This window comes from Corapipo altera, unplaced genomic scaffold (genome assembly GCF_003945725.1).
Source record: "Corapipo altera isolate COAL_440 unplaced genomic scaffold, ASM394572v1 61411, whole genome shotgun sequence".
Taxonomy (NCBI): Eukaryota; Metazoa; Chordata; class Aves; order Passeriformes; family Pipridae; genus Corapipo; species Corapipo altera.
Genome location: NW_020884875.1, coordinates 10,716,125 through 10,735,604, shown reverse-complemented (window position 1 = coordinate 10,735,604; position 19,480 = coordinate 10,716,125). Strand labels below are relative to the sequence as shown.

The 19,480-nt window shown below is 36.9% G+C and overlaps 1 protein-coding gene across 1 annotated transcript in view; it reads right to left on the bottom strand.

Annotated features, from left to right (window-relative positions):
* Positions 1-19,480, bottom strand: part of HOMER1 (homer scaffold protein 1) — a 91,603-nt gene that overhangs the window by 34,940 nt on the left and 37,183 nt on the right. The window contains exon 5 of the mRNA XM_027634415.1: positions 17,157-17,299. Coding sequence (XP_027490216.1) covers positions 17,157-17,299 — 143 coding nt within the window. The remainder of the gene's footprint in view (positions 1-17,156; positions 17,300-19,480) is intronic.

Sequence of the window (19,480 nt, the reverse complement as noted above, 5' to 3'; positions counted from 1 at the left end):
CTTTTCTCAACTCTGAGTTACAATGTACTTGAACTCCTAATTTCTATATCAGTGTAGAAGACAAATGTAGAAGCTTTTTCTGCAAATTTGGGTAGCTCCATATATTGAGATATTACAGATTTCTCCTTCAAGGTGTTTCGTATATGATCTTTCACTTTCATATAGTCTTTCAGCTTGACCATGCTCTTAACTGCATTCCCAATCACCAAGAGTACCCATGGAGCCCACGGACAGGAGAAGAATTGCCTTTCCATTTCTGTTACAGGCAGTCCTGCTCTTAGGCAGCTCTTGTGCTGTGCCTTATCAGCTCACTGGGAAGGATCACTAGCTTTGCAGACTTCATGGATGAAAATCACAAAAGAAGTTGATATAGACTCTTTCCACTATATAGCAGACCACTACGCATGGCAAATTGATGGCTATACCCTATTTAGATCCACCATCTAAATCCATGCTCTTTTTTTTATAATACAGCCTTCATTCATTTAAAGGGCCTATAGAAACCACCACAACACACACTGCTTTCAATATGGGAACTTACCACTGGGGAATAGACTGGGTATGAAATTCTTTTTAAGGAAGGGAAATTTATCATAAATATTACCTTTGGTAACCCAGCATGGTATTCCTGCAAAAGGCAACAAAGCCAGAGCTAAAAATGGCTAAGTACTGGTGGTGTTCACTGCTTATTGAAATGCTAAGAGTCAACAGAACAGAAGAGCTCTTGAAATGCATTCCATTAGGTATTAATACAAAATTAATGCTTCAGCAATGATCTCTACCCATCAGGGACTTAGGTCCTAGTCCTGACCAAAGTTAAAAGGGGGAACAAAAGAGAAAAAACGACATTTCCAAGTTTCTTGTATTGTCTGTTACTTCACGCTGGATGTGTTTACACAGGCGACATTTGAACTCCATTTCTCATTAAAATTGCACTGCTAGGAACAGTTTTAAGCATATTTTTGTACACTGTATCACAAAGCAAAAGACTTATATTTAACCTGAAGATAAGTTCCTGATTTCTCTGAAGAGGCTCAACTTTTAATTTAAAGATCTCATTTTTATCTTAGTCATTTAATTTTACATATTAAACAGATATTTGGTTATCTCTTCATGAAGGCCATAGAAAAAACAAAAAACAGTAGCTCTTTCTCATAACTTTTAGCTCTTTGAAAGAGCAAGCATGGCTAATTAATTTCTAGCTTTTTTTGCACTAATCATTAAAACCTTATCAACCTAACAATTATCACATTCTCTGAAATATTAAAAAATATTTGCCCTTGCTCCCTTACTGAGATTACTTACCAGTATCATTGCAAGTATTTTATTCTCATGCCTATGAGACCTTGCAGACCTAAAATCTTATCACATATTTGAAAAAGTAAAAAAAAAGTTGCCCTTATTCCTTTATTGAAACTGCATATTGGCATAATTGGAAGTAGTTTATTCTCAGATCTGTAATGCACCTCATAATTTTTCACAACTGATACCAAATAAGTTTTTTAGTGCATTGAACATTAAGCATAATTCCTTGCCGTTGCTATGGTGCTGAATACATCAAATACTCCAATGAAGTTACATTTTCAAAAGCAACAAAGTTATTTAGGAACTTACATCCTATTTTCTAAAATGACTAGATATTTGACTGCAAAGAAAGTAAAATTGACTCTGGCATCTATTGCACTTAATCACTTTAAGAAAGCAATTAGATGATGTCGCTATCAGCAAGTCAGATACTAGGACACAGTGACCCTGACACTAAAACGATCTGAATTATGGTCACTTTCATTGTGGAACTCATCTGTACACACAAGAATTTAAAGCAGTTTAACTGCAAATTCACACTCTGAATTAGTATGGATTTAATTCTGCTGAGGCCCCTGGCTACACAACCCCCCAATTTTCTTTAAAAAAATCCTAAAATAACAACAATTTGTGTGTGCACAGAATCAAACTGCACTCTCTCAGCAATGGAACAGAACAGAGTATTCGACTTTCCCACACATCTCTCACCAGGAATCTCATTTATTGACTGCTATTCATATTTTAACAGTTTCTCTGAACTGTGCTCTCAATTACACCTTGTTGAGTTTGAGAAACTTCCCTAGCTTTACCACAGAAATGCTGTGGTAGCAAGGACAAGGACAACTCCTTCCACTCATGGCCAAAAATCTCTGAGTTTCCAAAGGCTGCATGGACTGGGGAGTTTGCACTCTTTGCAAGTCACAGCTGGCCAGGGAGATTCTAAGCACAGTTTGTACATAGTCAGCACCCTTCCATCTCTACAGTCTTTGAGGCTTTGAGGGATCTGTAAACCTCCCATTCCCACTTGAAATACTCCTGGGCATGCAATGTAGATCTGTGCTTTTGTGCAAGAAGAATACCGCTCAAGTGGGTGGCAATGAAGCCCTCCAATCATTGCAAGTATGCCAAACTGGAAAGGGACTCTGTACAAAACACAGTAACAGTGTCTTACAGCTGCAAGGACACTGAATAGGCACAGAAGAGATCCAGCATCACTGCTGCACATGAGGAAACAGTTCAGCCCTCAGTGCCAAGGCACATTTTATTTAGCAGTATAGATGTGACCTATGAGGCTGTGGCAGCTACAAGTCGATTCTATGGAGCTCAGCACAGATTTTCAGTTCTGCAATAGCAGAGTGAAGACAGTAAAAGCTACACTCTGGGTAACCCCAGCCACATGCAGAGCAGTGACAGGGCTAAAGGGACCTCTCCCAACCCTGTATGTCTGATAGACACCACATGTCAGTGGCGGAGATCCTCAGCACAAGCCTCTATCTGCATTTCTAGGTTCCATCACAGCTGTAACTGGAGTGTGTTGTGCCACTGCTGAAGACAGAGTAGTTGGTACAACTAGCTCAGTGTGAAAGACTCACAAGTGCCTATTTTAGATCTCAGCTGAACCTTCTGTTACTGCTACCACAGGACAGCTCAGCCTCTAAGACCCCTTAATGCTGGTTCCTGTCTCAGCAGAACGCTCATTACAGCTGCAGGACCTCACAACTCCACTACCAGCAGCAGAAAGGCATTCTTACAGAATGACCAACAGAAATAGTTCTGTGTGATTAGTTAGTTACCTAAAGATTCTGAATTATGACTACTTGGCCTCCACCCAGGTAGTACATTAGATTATCTTACCATATCAAGTAATGACTACTGGTGCAACTCACTTTTGCTTTACAATTGCCAGTTTGCTTACTCCAGTAAATATGACATGCATTAATTGCACAGTTAGTGCAGAGATGAACTGTCAGTTTACATGCTGACAACAAAATAAGCTTATTCCATTAAGGGAACTGAAGCTATGCAGGAGCATTGAATATTTAATTAAGTTTCATTTATCTTCTGTAATAGCCATACAATTGCTTAAGAGTCAATAGCCTATATATAAAGTCCAAAATAAACCATCCACGGAGATGTCAAAAGTACTTTGAAGAACAAGTAGTAAGTCACATAATATGATCACAGTAAAGCATTTATGGACTGTATAGGTTTGAAAAAAACAACTCACAAATGAGTTGCAACACAAGTGGATACTGCAACTCCTATTTTTTTCCCATTACAGTTCTTTAAGAGAATGAAAGTATTAAATTTGCCTTGTTTAAACCAAATCTGAATTCAAGAAGTGATTAAATTGCTTGCCCTATGTTGATCCTAGAAAAAAATTTACTAAAAACAAATTAAATGGGTGAAATAAAAGAATAAATTTAATACATAGGAAGTCTCTGATACTTGTATTTTTCCCATGAACTACAGGTTAACATTCAGAGGAAGAAGTCCCTATATAAGTTCCTCTCTCTCTCTTATTGTAAAAAATCGCATTTTTAAAGGAAAAACGTAATATGGTACCTTCCTTAATTAACTGGAGTTGATAGTTTTCATTTGCTCAGTCTAGACTAAGTGATCTTAGGTTTCCTTCATCTTTTCAGAATAATGCAGACCATTTGTCTCAAGAACTGAGCTGGAAGTTAAAATGTGGTAATTTATAGATCTGTTCTTCCCAATTCAACATTTAATTGATGTAACAGTTTCAAAGAAGAATATAAAGCTTGGCTCCTCTCTTCTCTTTCTGTCCCATCTTACTTAACTAGTCACAAACATAACAGGGAAAGAATGGAGTTGCACATGAGTTTTGCTAGTTGTGAGTTCACAGTCAGCACAGCAGATGCTGAGCTTTCATTCTTTCACAAGGCTATGCCTATGTGCCACATTTCAGCACGTTTGTTTTCTAATTCACCCTCCCTGATAAGGCCCCTAGACTAAGGAAAGGGTAGGGCAAACACCATGACATGAAGATGTTTAAAAGCCAGCTCTCCTCAGCCTCCCACTGTGCTGAACATAAGCCCAGCACAAATGATCCCCAAAGTGCCAAAGTAGAATTAAACCAGAATGCTAAAATCTTGGAGGAGTACAGAAGGAAGGCACTACACCATTGGTGTCGTCACACAAATACATTAAATTCCAAAGTATTTCCTACATAAAGTGAACAGGTAATTCACAGTCATACACAGTGATCAGTTAGATCACACTTCAGGCATGCAGGAAACTATTCTGGCCATCCTCTTAAAATTCAGGCCAAATTAATCTGAATGTATTGCCTACATGCATTTGGCTTCAGACAACAAAACCATATCTTATTTCTATACCTATTATCACTATATTGAGTAGAAAAAAACCCTTTAATTCTTCTTCCTTTGGCAAACTACTAGAGTTGGATAACTTAGTAGAATTCAGTCAATTCACTTTCAGGGGTTTGGTTTGGTTTGTTTTTTTTTGTCTGAGCCATGTTATTTGAAGAAAATTACTTGTTAATTACCTATGGGATTGCAGTCTCCCAGAAGAATGGTTTTCACTATTCTAACTCTAATTTAGAAACCAAACGCTTTGCATTTCATATCAGGAAGACAGAACGTCATTACATCCCAATGCCATAGAGTAAAATCTGCAAAGGCAACTACCATACAGTCAAAGCTGATCAGAAGAAGTGGGCCACACATAAAGTTTTTTTATTGTATACTTGAAGAAACAGAGTTCTAGACATTCCGGGCATTTTATTTCAGCACCTTCACCCAACTCTAGCTTCCATCATTTGCCAAATGGTTTAAGAGCTGATTAAAAAACTCTCCTATATTCTAGTTCATTGCTGATTTGTGCCAACTCAATTCATTACAGACAAAACTTGATGGATGTTTGGTGTCACTGTGAAGTACTTTGATGAATACTTACGAATTGCCAGCTGTCCACATTTCAACAAAGTGCTATTCAGCAACTTAAATTTATCTCAGCAGAGCCTCCTGTTATGTGATCAAAACACTGATCAATTCAAATCACCTCCTGTCTGTCCTACAAAATGTCACTGACATTTGTAGTGATAATAAAGGAGCTCAAAAGATGTGATTCTTTAGGTACAGAAACCTTCCCTAAAGCATAAAGATAATGGAAAACTACAGGACATGTTGATCTCCATTTAGCTGTATTCCCCATTTTATTCTTCTAATCTCAAAAAGCGAATATATTAAGTACATATTTTTGACCAACAAAATAGTTCACTTCTGTGTTTATATGTGCTTGCCCCTAACTCTACCTGTGTCTGCCAGAAGGAGATTGACACTATCAAAGTCCCATTGCAAGGCACCTGCCTACTACAGTGTGACAGAAAATAATCAACGACACAATTACGTTCAATAACACAACTTGTTCACTTGGAGCCTGAACGCTGTTTGCACATTCAGACAGATACATCCTGAAAGGGCTTACAAAAAAGCACCTCTGGATTTCTACTTGATCAATGAGCTTTTAGTCTTGAGGCTTATGCTATCTGTGCAGGAACCTTAAGCTGGAGAGTAGGGAGAGTAACTGAAACATCTCATCAGGGAGCCATGGTAGGGTGACCGCAATGTCAGAGAATACAACACTGTGTTGTCTCAGTTGAAAACACTAAGCAAAACTTTGGATCACAACATTGCCAGGAGGTACAAATAAAGGCTGGACCTGGGAAAGAAGGCTTAGTGGATGAAACCCACCTCCCCTGCGCTTAGCTGTTTAAAAGGTTAACTATCCCAAGACAGCACTTCATCTGCCCAGATAGATAGATAGGCAGGTGCCTATCTAGGATGAAATGCATCAGGCATCAGGTGTAATTTTTTGACCTCAGTATCACATGGATGTAGAATTTGCTGGTTGTCCACCAGAGGACCTAGGCTTCAGCATCCTACAAAGGAATTATTACCTTAACTTGGTTTACTTGAAAACCCTATCTCTAAATAAGGGATAAATCTTTAGCAATCCTAATTCATCTGACAAAACCAAGACACTTGCAGAGTATTGTATTAGTAAAACAGCATGGATCTTTTGGATTAGACTTGAAACTGAGCATTTTTTTTCACTTCATGTGAAAATCAAGAGCTCCTGGTCCTTGGTCCTACATCTCTTGCAGGGATGCAAAACGATCCCTCAAAGATATGTCTTATATACATATATACATACATATATATATGGATTTTATGAATTCCAGATAAATTCTAGAAAAAATAACTTTGATTAAAGCTATTTTTGTAAAAGTGATTCATTTAAATATGAAATAATCCTTTTAAAAAATACACTAAGTTAGTGCTCATGTTATGCATTTTTAATATAAAGAATCTGCTAAACTGCTTTTCTCTCCTTTGTCAAACTTTATTTTTTAGATATGTGTTCTTTCAAGAAGTGGGCAGAGGTAATTTATTTGGCAGAAGCCTATCAATAAATATCACAGAACAGCAAATGGCTTCATCAAGTTCATCATGGTTTCTTTGCACCTCGCAGACAACTGTATGTTAGCTCTGAACTGGTGAAATCAACGGGTACAAAACAGTTAGTTCCTAAGCCATGTTCACTTGGGAGTGAAAAATATTCCAGGGGACAGAAGCATTCATGCAGCCCTATCCAACCTTCCATTCGGTGTAACCGCTGGAGGAGCCTGTACCAGCTGCTCAAGGTACAGTTGCCCATTCTGAAACTTTACTCTGGGATCAGAGCTGTAACAAAGGAACAGGAGCCACAGCCACCTCCTGAACTCATGTGCCACACAAACCCAAGCAGAATTTGGTCCAGCAGAACTTCTATCTCATATCTCTGATGAAAAAGAACTCGTAATTTAAATAACTGTTGCCAGCTATTATTGACTCTCGCTTTCCATGCTAATCCTCTAGTATAAAGGTACCTAATTGGCTAAAATTAGCTAATTTGAAGTCCACATGGGCTTCATTAATACCATTTAAGAACTTTAAAAATAGCAAAACCCATGGATGTAGGGATCCATGTAGTATGTTAAGGGAATCCACAATTAACCATTCAGCAAGACTCAAGAAATGTTTTATGATTCCATGTTTGGCATCTTGTATCTCAGGTCAGATATAATGTAAATTCCCCGACTGCATTTCTAGTAGTATTCTTATAAACGACAGCAGGAATAAAATTAATTACTGGCTCTTAAGCCTAAATATTTGCAGAAGATGATGCTAGCCATTTCCTTTCTGTTTCCAGAGCGTACCTCTCCTGCAGGGAGAGGGGGCAGATAGGAAGGTAGTAATACAGTGAGTTCTAAAAGGAATATAAAAATCCATAAACTAAATTGATCACTTCATCTTCAATATGAGATGTTAAAGGATGAAGTTACATTTATTTATATTCTGCCTGGAAGTTTGAGAGAAATGAGTTCTATACTGTTTCAAGAATAGTAATTAATTAGTCTTTAACATTATCATCATAGTTATCTGTTTATCATCAGGCCTACCAGATGGCAGTGAAACCATAACCATACAGTATAGGTCAGATTTCAGAAGCAGATTATCTATCTATCTATCTATCTATCTATCTACTTCTCTATCTATGCAGCTTCTCATAGGAGAAGTCCACATATGATCCACCACTACACCTGACATAACACAGAAAGCAGAGTAACTTGCTAGTATGAGTAAAAGAGGTCTAAACTTATATCAGTCATATGCATCCAACGGAGCTTCACCTTTGTTAAAATGTACTCAGTTACAGGCTTCTTTCTTTCCCCCCCACTTCCAAAAAATACTTCCTTCAAGTATTCCACTGGGTTTGGCAACGCTGCCTAAAAAATATGATAAAGACCCTAAAGAGCCACTAACTGCAAGATTCAGGCTAGTTTGTTTGTTTTAGAACAGAATCATAGAGTGGCTTGGGTTGGAAGGGACCTTAACAATCACCTAGTTTCAACCTCCCTTGCCACAGGCAGGGACAGCTTTCACTAGACCAGGTTGCTCAGAGCCCTGTACAACTTGGCCTTGAACACTCCCATGGATGGGGCATCCACAGTGACTCTGGAAAACCTATTCCAGTGCCTCATCACCCTCACTGTGAAACATTTCAGTGAAGATATATAAGTACTCAAGCAACTGAAAAACTAGAGATGTTCCTTCATTAAAAACATACACTTCACAAATATTCAAGAAAGTATGGCTTTGGGGGGCAGGTTTACGTGGATTTTAAAAGAGTAAGGCTGTATTTTGAGACTATATTGTTGTTATGAATTGTTATATTTTAATATAAAAAAACTGACAAAAAGCTAAGGTTTTTTGGTGTCTGAGGGGTTTTAAAGCTGTTTTTAACTTGTGGACTTTAAACTCAAAACTCTTCAGCAACATTTCAATTTCCTTTATGATGGCATATGAGAGAAGCATTCTTCCATGACTACCTTGACTGTAAGTTGCACAAGTTCATCCATGTTTTATACACTGATTTTAATAAATAATCCAAAGTTGACATGAAGTGAATCTTGAGATGAGTAAAATACACAAAAATTGAAATGTGATAGTGATGCAGATTGTTCTGCACCAATCTTAAATTCTTTTTAATTTCCTTTCTCTAAAACTGTGTAATTCTATGTGGATGGGAATATGTACCCTGAAATGCATGACTAGACTATTCTTGTGTTTCATAGAAACACATTAAAATGACAAAGTTAATTTAGGGACAGAAAACAGTAAATGAACAAGTCTGAAAAAGTTCTTTTAGCATTTTTCTACCCCTATAGATGGTGGCATAAGCACTGTATTTTGTGTTGGCAAAGATAAGAGGACTAAGTCTTGCACTTGAAACGAAGCAGCTACACACCAGCTACTAAGGAGTCCTTTATTTTCTAACATACACTTCTGAGTGGCTTAAGTTGAAGAGATCTCTTTAGAGATCTCTTTAGAGATCTAAGAGTTGGGGCTTAAGTTGAAGAGGTCTCTTTAGAGAGGTAAAACATGTCTGTGTGCAGACAGGTGCAAACTTTGCAATACTCTTACCTGCAGAACAGTCTGACATAGAAAAATCTCATTACAAATGGCCAAAATTCCAGGCTTTGAAGAAAGCCCCCACTTTCTCATCAAGATTTAATCCCAGGCTGAAGGTATGGGCATGAATGGTTCACAGTACCTAGGTTATGAAATACTGTCATGCATCACCTGTCATGCATCACCTTTCCTACCCCCATTGAGGAGGAGACAGTGACATTTATGTGATCAGATTTGGTGAAAAGTATGTTTGTCTTGCAAAACATCTCCTCCACCTTTGTTTCTGAAAAATGTTCTCTTTCTCAAGGGCCATGACTATTTGAAAAACCACCGAGACTCAGGAGATCAATAGCTATGCGTCTTGTGGTTTTTTTCCCCCTGGCAATTTGAGGTGTTACTGGTTTTCTGGTTTTGTTTCTTTACTGGGAAATGGTACGTGTGCAGTGAGGATTCCAATCTGAAGAAAGCATGACATTTGTAGTTTCAAAGGACTCGGTCTTTCCACAGATAATTTTCAAATGAAAAACAATTTTACAAAACTGACTTCTCTCAAAACTTTTCAATGTGTTTTTTTCTGTAGAATAGTGTACTGAGACCTGCAGCATTTCTTTGTTGTGCCTGTTCACTTTGAAACTAATGTCACCTTTCAGTTTTGAAAAAAAAATGTTTTAAAAGACACCCCAAAGAGATCTCTGGTGTATTACAGACAGAACCTTGGATTCCTTTATGGTGCCTGGGGAAAGTTCAGTTTGCAACTTATAGAATCATAAAATCATAGAATGTTAAGGGTTGTAAGGGACCTTAAAGACCATCTAGTCCCAGCTCCCCTGCCATGGGCAGGGATACCTCCCCATAGACCAGGTTGCTCAAGGCCTTGTCCAACCTGGCCTTTAACACTGCCAGGGTTGGGGCATCCAAAACCTCCCTGGGAAACCTGTTCCAGTACCTCACCACCCTCACAGTAAAAAATTTTTTGCTATTATCTAACCTAAATTTCCCCTTTTTCAATCTGTATCCATTATTCCTTGTCCTTTCACTATAGAGTCCCTCTCCAGTTTCCCTGTAAGCCCCATTCAGATACTGGAAGGTTGCCATGAGGTCTCCGTGCAACCTCCTCTTCTACAGGCTGAACTGCCCCAACTTTCTTAGCCTGCCTTCATAGGGAAGGTGCTACAGTTCTCTTAATCCTAATCCTTATACCCAATCCTTACTTACTGATTGAAAGGTTTCCTATGATGACACTAAACAATATCAAAAACACTGATAGAAGCAGGAGTGAAGAAGACATCAGGTATCAACTGTCTACATAAGATCTTCTAAAAACATTGCTTTAATAATTCTTCTTTAAAAGATGATTGCATGTTTGATCTTGCAACTCAAAAATTGACAGATTCTAAATAAGATATGTACAAATCACACCATAAAACAAACTTCACAGACACTGCTCACAAATTTAAAAAAGTAGTCACACTGGTATCAAAATGCACAATAGAAAAAGCTCATTATTCAACTAAATGACTCGGAAAATCTAAAATAAAGAGAATAGCTCCCCCCCACTGCCTAAAAATGACCAAAAAAGTCACTGCATGCTAAGAGTAGACTCCTAAAATGAGTAACACAGTTCAAAAAACGTATTCTTGAGAATATCAACAAAAGTAATGTTTGTGAAATAATGGACACCGCAAAAAACTCCAACCCAAACCACTCGCCCTACAGAATCAATTTAGTGTTAAGTATCGCACATCCCAACTCACAAAGCCAATGTTTACAGTTGCTGAAGTATTAACAATCTTTTAATGTCATCCATACTTTGGATAGGTTGAATCCAATTGATTTACTTCAAAAAAATGAAAGTTCATTTCTTAATCAAGATAGTTCTTCCTCCCTTCCTTTTTTCTTTTTTTTTCTTTCTCTCTTTCTTTCTTTCTTTGTCTCCGTCTTTTTCTTTCTCTGTCTTTCTCTTTTTTTTTAAACAGTTTTTTTTCCTTATGTAAGTGATTAAAGCGGGAAAATTACATCGCAAAAGTAATACTTCTTTGGTTAGGGTTGTTTGCGGTTTTTTTAATATAAATAGCATAAGAATCATATTCCTCTTCTAACAATGTATTTGACAGGTATGTTTCAAGAGCGCTTACTTGTCCCTGAGAATAGTATTTGTATCATCTAATTTCAAACACCCAGTTCACATCATCTGCATCACTCCCTTCGAGCTCTCACTAAATAAACATCAGGAAGTGGGCAATTCACATGAAAATCGCCTAGAAAACGCCTAGGTGCTCAAGGGAGATGGTGAAATTACTCTCTTAAGCATTGGATTATTTTTAGTTTTTTGCTCTGAGCCATTCCCTCAGCTATTAAAATTAGCTCTATTAGTTCCAGAGATTCTTAATTTTGAAGAGTTAAGTAACACATATAACATGGTCATTCTTCCTCTCCTTTCAGACTAGAGATATCTTATGAAAATGGTTTACTAGGTATTCCAAAGATATGTTAGAGAATTTGTCAGAAATTGTCAAAGTCAGGAAAGTCAGACATAAAAAAATAATTATACAAACACAATGTAAGGTTTTCCTTTCAAATTAATAATTTCCTAGCAAGAACTTTTATTTTGAAGGAGACCCTACTTTACCTAGATCCCAGCAGCTTAGGTAGAAGTGCAGGAGTTTGGGAAGCAGCAAGAATTGGGTCAGGGAAGGAGAGGAGAGCACCAGGCTCTTGCTGGTAGAGCACAAGAGGCCACAGAACAGTACAGCTATGGCCTTCACAACATCAAATGTTGGTTGAGGGGAAGTCAAGATTTAGGTCTAAGTTTCTATATTAACCAGTTTTTTGCTTACACTGACAGCAGGAACATATCACCTTTGCGTTTCTTCTCTGAGAGTGGCTCAAGAAATAGTAATCTTTTTCAATAGAGCAATTGAATTCACCGTAATTCGGCTGGTGTGCCCTAAAATATCACAGTTCATAATAGTAATGTGCAATGTGAAGACAGTTATTGCCTTTTATGTTATACAGAAACCTTTCAAAAAATACCTGACTTTATCAGTTTCCATTACAGAAGGTTTTCAAAACTTAAGTGGATAAAGCTTAGAGCAGCTTGATCTGGTCTCATAGCTGTTCTTTGAGCAGGAGCTTGGATTACAGAGCTTGTGAGCTTTCTCACAACAATGAATTATCCTCTGATCAGGTTCAATAACATTCAAAACAAAGAATTTTAAATACAGAAATGCACACCTTAGGACTTGGTAAGGAAGCTATGCATAATCCTACACAGAACATCTAAATACTAGGATTTGAATATAAATTCAAATTACAAAACACCATAATAATTAACTCAAAACGTTTCCTTAAAGCCAAGTTAACAGTTCCATGAGATTCACAAAGCACCTGTACTGTAACACAACTACATTGTTTAAGCTTGTAGAAGTGAGCAGTTTTAATACACACAGTGAAAAATTTACTGAAGAGATTTCTACGTACAACTTTTAATGAAAATGCAGTGAAAGAACATGATCTAGCAGCAAGATTTTTGGTTTTTCTTTGTTGTACAGCATTGGATTTACATGCAGCATTTTTAAATAGTAAACTATCTAGACAATAATACATCTAAAATATAAGCATCATGTGAATTAAGTCCATTTTCACTAAGTCAATGAGTCAAAATTCCCTCTTAAAAATTTGTTTGAATATAAAAATAGGAATTTCAACTAACAAGCAACAAACACACACACATATATTGTCTGATCAAAACATTATGCAATAGAAATTCCAAGTTTACGTATTACAAGAAACAAAGGTAACAGGTACAAGTCATGGTTGACAGAAAATTGAAGATTTTCAAGGTTTGTCCCAGAAGAATCCTCTTATATTTTTTTTCTGAAAATGTGTTTTATCAGCTTCTTAAGGTGCTAAAACTGGAATAAAGCTTGTTATGAACAAATGCATTCTCTTCAAGAGTGAAAGAGCAAGTTCACCAGTTATCAAAAAGCAGCAGCTGTAGAGTTCACCATATACACTATTCAGCCTTAGAATATAATTCAAATATTAAAACTGAATAGTTTTATGAAAAGTTTTAATCCTTACGGTGCATAGTATAAAATTCTTGGTCATCTGAAAACTTCTATTTAAAAGCCAGTTGCATCAGAAGTAGTTAAAGTTTTTTAGCAACTTTTTTCTCTCAAAACCCCGTTTTATGATCAACAATTTTAGTTGGAGAAAAACTAAAAAAATCACAACTTGAAGAATGTGGAAAACAAGAAAGACGTCTGAAGAAACTAAAATTTACTTAAGAACAAAAATATGTACTTAAAACAAAAATTCATAATTTTTTTAGTCTTAATTATTTAAATATCAGATTTGATAATCTAGTCTCTGCTAGGAAAAAAGTCTTCCTTGACTAGCTGTTGTTCAGATAAGGACTGACCAGTATTTCAGACAAGATTTTTAAAAATTCTAGTGGCAAGCTCAGGCTACATTTTACTTCCAGTTGTTCTGGCAATATTTAACCACAAGAGCAGTGCTCAGGCTATATGGCATATTATAGGATGTCGGAGTTTACAATAATATTACTTCGTAGTTCAACATTAACCATCATGTATAGTTTAAAAAAGGCAAGATATTTAATTATAAGAGTTTATCTCAAGCAGTTGATTTGAGTTACACTGCTTGTGAAGAGCATTAGGACTTTCAAGATGAGAATAAATTGAAGCAACTAGACTTCAGCCCTACCATGCTCATGGGATATGAATGGGACTTTAGACGTATTCTGGAGAATGTTAATTTCAATACATAGAATTATTTATTAAAATAAGAAGATATTTGAGTTTTAATAAAACTCTGGTGACTTAAGTAATGCTGGTTTTGGCTTTTGAGTATAAGTGGTCAGAAAATATCTATAAATACAAATGTAGTCTACATCTATGCTGCTGAAATAAGAAGTTTTAACTACTTACGCTAAGGCATAATGAATGCAGAGAAGAACATTTGCAGAAGAAGACATCTCTGGCCAGTGAAGATGTGTTATAACAAAAGCTAATTGAACATTTTTCAGGTGTGCAGATTAAAAATGACAAGCAGTGGGATATAAACTAAAGCATGACTTCCAACTTTGATTTCTGACCTTTTCCTCTCCTGTCAGACTCTTCCAGTTCACACAAAGACATGAAATGCCTTATCTAAACCACTGCTTTGACAGTAGCCTCCTCCAAACCTTTTCCCCTACGTATCATCTGCCACAGAGACACCTGCACTCTGCTGTGCTTGCTGACCCTCTTGGCAGCAACACAGTTTACACCTCACCAGCCACTCTTGCCACACAGTGCTGCAGCACCTCATCCTGCACAGAAAGCTCCAAGACTTGCACCATGACTGCTTGGGCTCCTTCCATGCAGCCCCACGTATGCCTTCCCTGTGCTCCAACCTACACTGAAGACCGCTTCTTTTCACTCTTAACAGGATAAGTATGTCCTGTCAATGCCAGAGTAGAATAGAGCTTTCCTATTTATCTAATAAATGAACTTGCTATGGTAGTGTTATTTCAATTCAGCCTTAGTGACTCTGACGAACCCTACAGCTGAACTCACTGAGGGAAATCCACTATGCTTTCTCTTCTGAAAAGCATCTAGAGACTGATTAGCAGCTCCTGGACTAAAGGTAAATAAGTAAAAATTATTTCCACAAAGAAGATGACACTGAAATGCCCTTCCAGCATTACTCTCCTCATCCTGAAGCCCTGATTAAACTTTACCTTTGCTGAAACTTAGGATCAGGAGAAAAAGGTTCAGGAGCAGTGGAAGTTACCAGGGCGCACAAGAAAAGGACTCAGTTCATCAACTCCTCTCCATCACATATGGAGTGCCAGATACACACCATGTCAGCAGAAGGGCAGGGAACAAGGATAAGCACAATACTTTTCTGTACCCTTGACTCGTGAGAAGCCCAGGGGATTCTCTAATGATCAGGGTGTAAGGTTTTCAATTTTATTTTCCTTTTAAATCAGGGCAAGCAGACTGCCTGCATGAGAACATCCTTTCAGACAGCACAGGCGGCTAGGTGTATCTACCCAGTTGCTAATTTATTATTATGAAAAGTCTCTACAAAAACACGCCCATTTAACCAGGGTAAACACATTCCTGAAGGCTTCACTTTCCATCTCTTTTGTGCATGTGTTTCATGCATCTTTATTTATAATAAATAAATAAACTTTATTTATTTATAATAAAACCCTTAGCTATTCCAAAAATTACTTTATTTCAAAGGGTGTAAAAACTTGGGTTTTCTTCAGTAATAGATCACTAACAAACTTGAAGCTACCGTTAGCAAGACAAAACATTGGTCTTTTAAACATCAACATGAGAAGTGAATCTCAAAACGCAGAGTTATTGTTAGAAAACTAATTATAGCTAGTGGTATTTAACAGAATAAAAATCTAAAACTAGGCTCTCACTGCATACATAAAGTAGATAGAAAAGAAATGCTTCTACAAGTTTTGAAATCTCTATTCTATACCATCAGTAACGACAACCGCGTAGTTTCAGAGCAGTTTCAGTCATGCGCAGTGGAGAGCAAACTCAGTTACTATATTGACATACCAGAAAACATATTTACACATGCTGAAAAGAGGGGAGATCTTCAAGCTATTATTTTTTGAAAAAACAAACCACGCTATTCATGTGTGGACTTTATCACAGCTTATTTTCACAAAAATATCGATAGAGGATTTCAACACTCAGTTTAAATGAACTCATTACAGAACACTGACAGATGTTGTATACTCCTTCAACATGCACATAGCAGTCTTACAGTGCACCCTTTCTTCTAAAACATATAACAGATGCACTGGTGACAGTATAAAAATATACACAATCACTCTGTTAAAAAAAATACTGTTGAGATTGTTTTTTTTTTTCTCATTTAAAAATGTCTATTATTCTTCCAGCTGTTTTATAGTATTAGTCTCTTACAAAAACTGAGACGTCCTGCACTATTTCAGTTTCACCTCTGCTCATTCTGAATTGCTTGACATATCTGATGTGCTAGTATTCCTTAACCTTTGATCAAGAGCTCAAACTCTACTTAAATGGAATTACACAAGGCTTAAAAAAAATTAAATCTGCCATTTCTAGCTGTGTTCTAAGTTTATTAAATGTTTCACTTACTCTCAATGGTCCCAATACATTACGTGTTTTATTGAGAGGGACTCATTTACAATTACTTCTAATAGGCAAGATATACCCATTGTAACTTCGTATCATTAAATAAAAACCCCTACCTTTCTTACAGAATAACAAAGCACAGCATTCCTAGTGCAACAAATTATAATTCAGTCTGAAGCAGACCTACACTTCTTTTGTACTTTGAAAGAACTTGAAAAATTTTACAACTGTCAGAGAACTGTTCAATCAAAGGTTGCTTTAAATTCCATAATCCAAGAGTGCTGCAAGAGTCCCTTTTCTTCCAAAAACTTGTCAACAAAAGGTTGACATCCAGTCCCATCAGTAATTTAAAGAATGTGTGCAAAAGTAATTTAATTGGAATATTCTATGAAGCAGGTAATTTTACTAAGATCTCCGACACTGAAATAATGATTCCTGTTAAAGGGACCCCTACACTAACCAGTTTTTAATAGCTGGTTACAAAGTAATGTTCCCCCAAATCTTATTCCAAGAGATTTTCTCATACTTTTTTTTTTTTAATTAAAACACAGATTATATTGCAAATCCAAAAGTCAGCCTACTTTCTGGGGTAGGAGTGGGTTTGCTTTTTTCCACACACAATATGGGAGAAGGTCCCTTTAACAAGGAAGGAGATAGGGATCACTTAATCAGGATGTGGGAATTGAATCTGTACCTATGGGTAAATGGCAATGCGTTCTGTGTTGGTTCAGCCCTTGGTTCTGAGTTCTGCGTCACTTCTGGCATCGCTCTCTCGTCATCTGTCCCATTAATACTTTCCGGCGTTAAAGGAGACTGAATATCCCCTCCAGCTGATTCCTTAAGTAAAACAAACAACACATCAAAATTACAAATTGACTTGCTCAGGAAGGCTATGTGCATAAAAGCACTAATATAAATTCTTAAATGATACACAATTTTTAGGTAGTATTAATATGAGTTTCAGATGTCCAGCATCCTTCATGGTCACATTTCATCATATGCATTTAATACAGAAGTATATTACCATAAGATTCACATTATCTTGTACAAAACACAACTGGCTTATGAATTCTTTTCACTTATTACAGACCTCTCTCTTACCTGGTATTACATTTAGCCCTCATCCTCATACACAGTGGGTGACTATTGACACCCAGGATTCTTGTCTCATACTTTATATCCTAACACAGTGAAACAAACAATTCTGATATTTGTTTCAAAATCTAGCTTTTGTACTGTTTATCAACCAACGTGAACAGTGGAAGGACACTTGTGGTGTGTTCACAGTTTCACCTATGAGCCATCTGAAAAGAATGCTTGTTCAGCAGAGTACAGGCAAAATTTTCATAGGCATGCTAGTCTGGTCTAGCTCTTGATGGTCATGGTATTATCTGGGAAGGAGGATGCTCGACCTATGCCCAGATAGCTTCTGATACAGCTATGTAACTGGACACCAAAAAAACTTAATGGCTGCCTCACAGCAGAAAGCTGTGCATTTGGTGTATTTGCGTAAAATGGTGCATTTTACATTACCCTTCATCAGGCCAGCATGTACATTTGTATGTATGATTAAGTGTAAAAGGAGAACACAGTTGGTAAAATAAAGAGGCAAATAAATTATTCTATACATGGTTATGTCTATTATTATTCCCTGACAGGACATACATTTGATAAACTGTTTCCACTGACAATAAATGAAAACCTTTATGGAGTTAAAAGTTTTTCTTCTCTTTCCTCTTCTTTCCAAACCACATTAGGTATTCTAAAAAATTACACACCATACCCTACAAAATCTGGATGGTTTATATATTTAAGACAAAATTCCTACAACACTATTATTAGATATAAAAATCAGAGCCCACTTATTAAAATGTTGAATTGTGAATGCACAAAAATTATTTCAGCAGAAGGAAAGAAATATGCAAGCTTGTCAGAGATCTGCACCGTCTAAAGGACCTCTGGCCCTGTTAATGGATATGGAGGACTCTGATGATCCAAAGCAGTATAAAAATGACAGTGCCTACAGTTTCTTCACTAAACATAACAGTGAGGTATTCATCTAAAGATGTCTTAGATTTCAATATCTTGAAAAAAGATGTGTGCTCACAAAAGTCTTTAAATTAAAATAAGTACACAGCACAAATCAAACCATCTTTTAATGGTAACTAAATAAGGAACAGAAAAAAGGAGTTGGTGGTTCTAAAATCACAAACAAATGAAATCAAGTCCAGCATGTTTTGTTATGGAGTATTATACTGTCTTTCATTAAGTATTCCATACACTTCTCTGGTGCAACTGTCCTTCATAGTGCTTCTCTGTTTAGTACTGATTATCAATGGCATAAGTCTGCCAGTTACCGATTCAGACACTATGACACATGTGAAACATTTGTTCCAGTATAGAAATTCACATAACATCCCAGAAAGTTACTTAGCTTTAAGTAGATTTTCTACTTGTACAAAGAAAAAGACAACAGATGATAAACCAGGACCATTTTGCTAAACCAACCTTGCACTTAAAATGATGTGATTCTAAAATATTTCAGGCAATAGTTGTTCCTTATTCTGCATAGAAGGGGCTCAGAGTCACAGACAAGACTATTTTGAGTAAATTACTCACCACACAACTTCAGAAACTAACAAAGGTCTTAACTAGAAATGACTGAGGTCAAAAAAACTACCAGCGTATGGTGTTGCTTAGAGGAAAAAACAACTGAGGTTCATATGCCAGTTTGTTGGGCTGAAACTCCTCAAGACTGAAGGGGTGCAGTTGCAAAATGCACAAACTGTTCTCTTTGGTTCTGCAGTCAAACCTAATTAAGGTTAGTCTAAAAAAGAAAAAAAAAAGGGGGGGGAGGTAAATACAATTTTCAGGCTACTGCTTTATGCAGCACAGTGAAATCCAGATCAAAGTGTTGCTCTTAGTGCATGGCCAAGCTTGTTACTGAGAATACAGCATGGGTGGCTTATCACTGCAAGATCCATGAGTTTATGACAAGAGCAAAATAATTCTCTATAT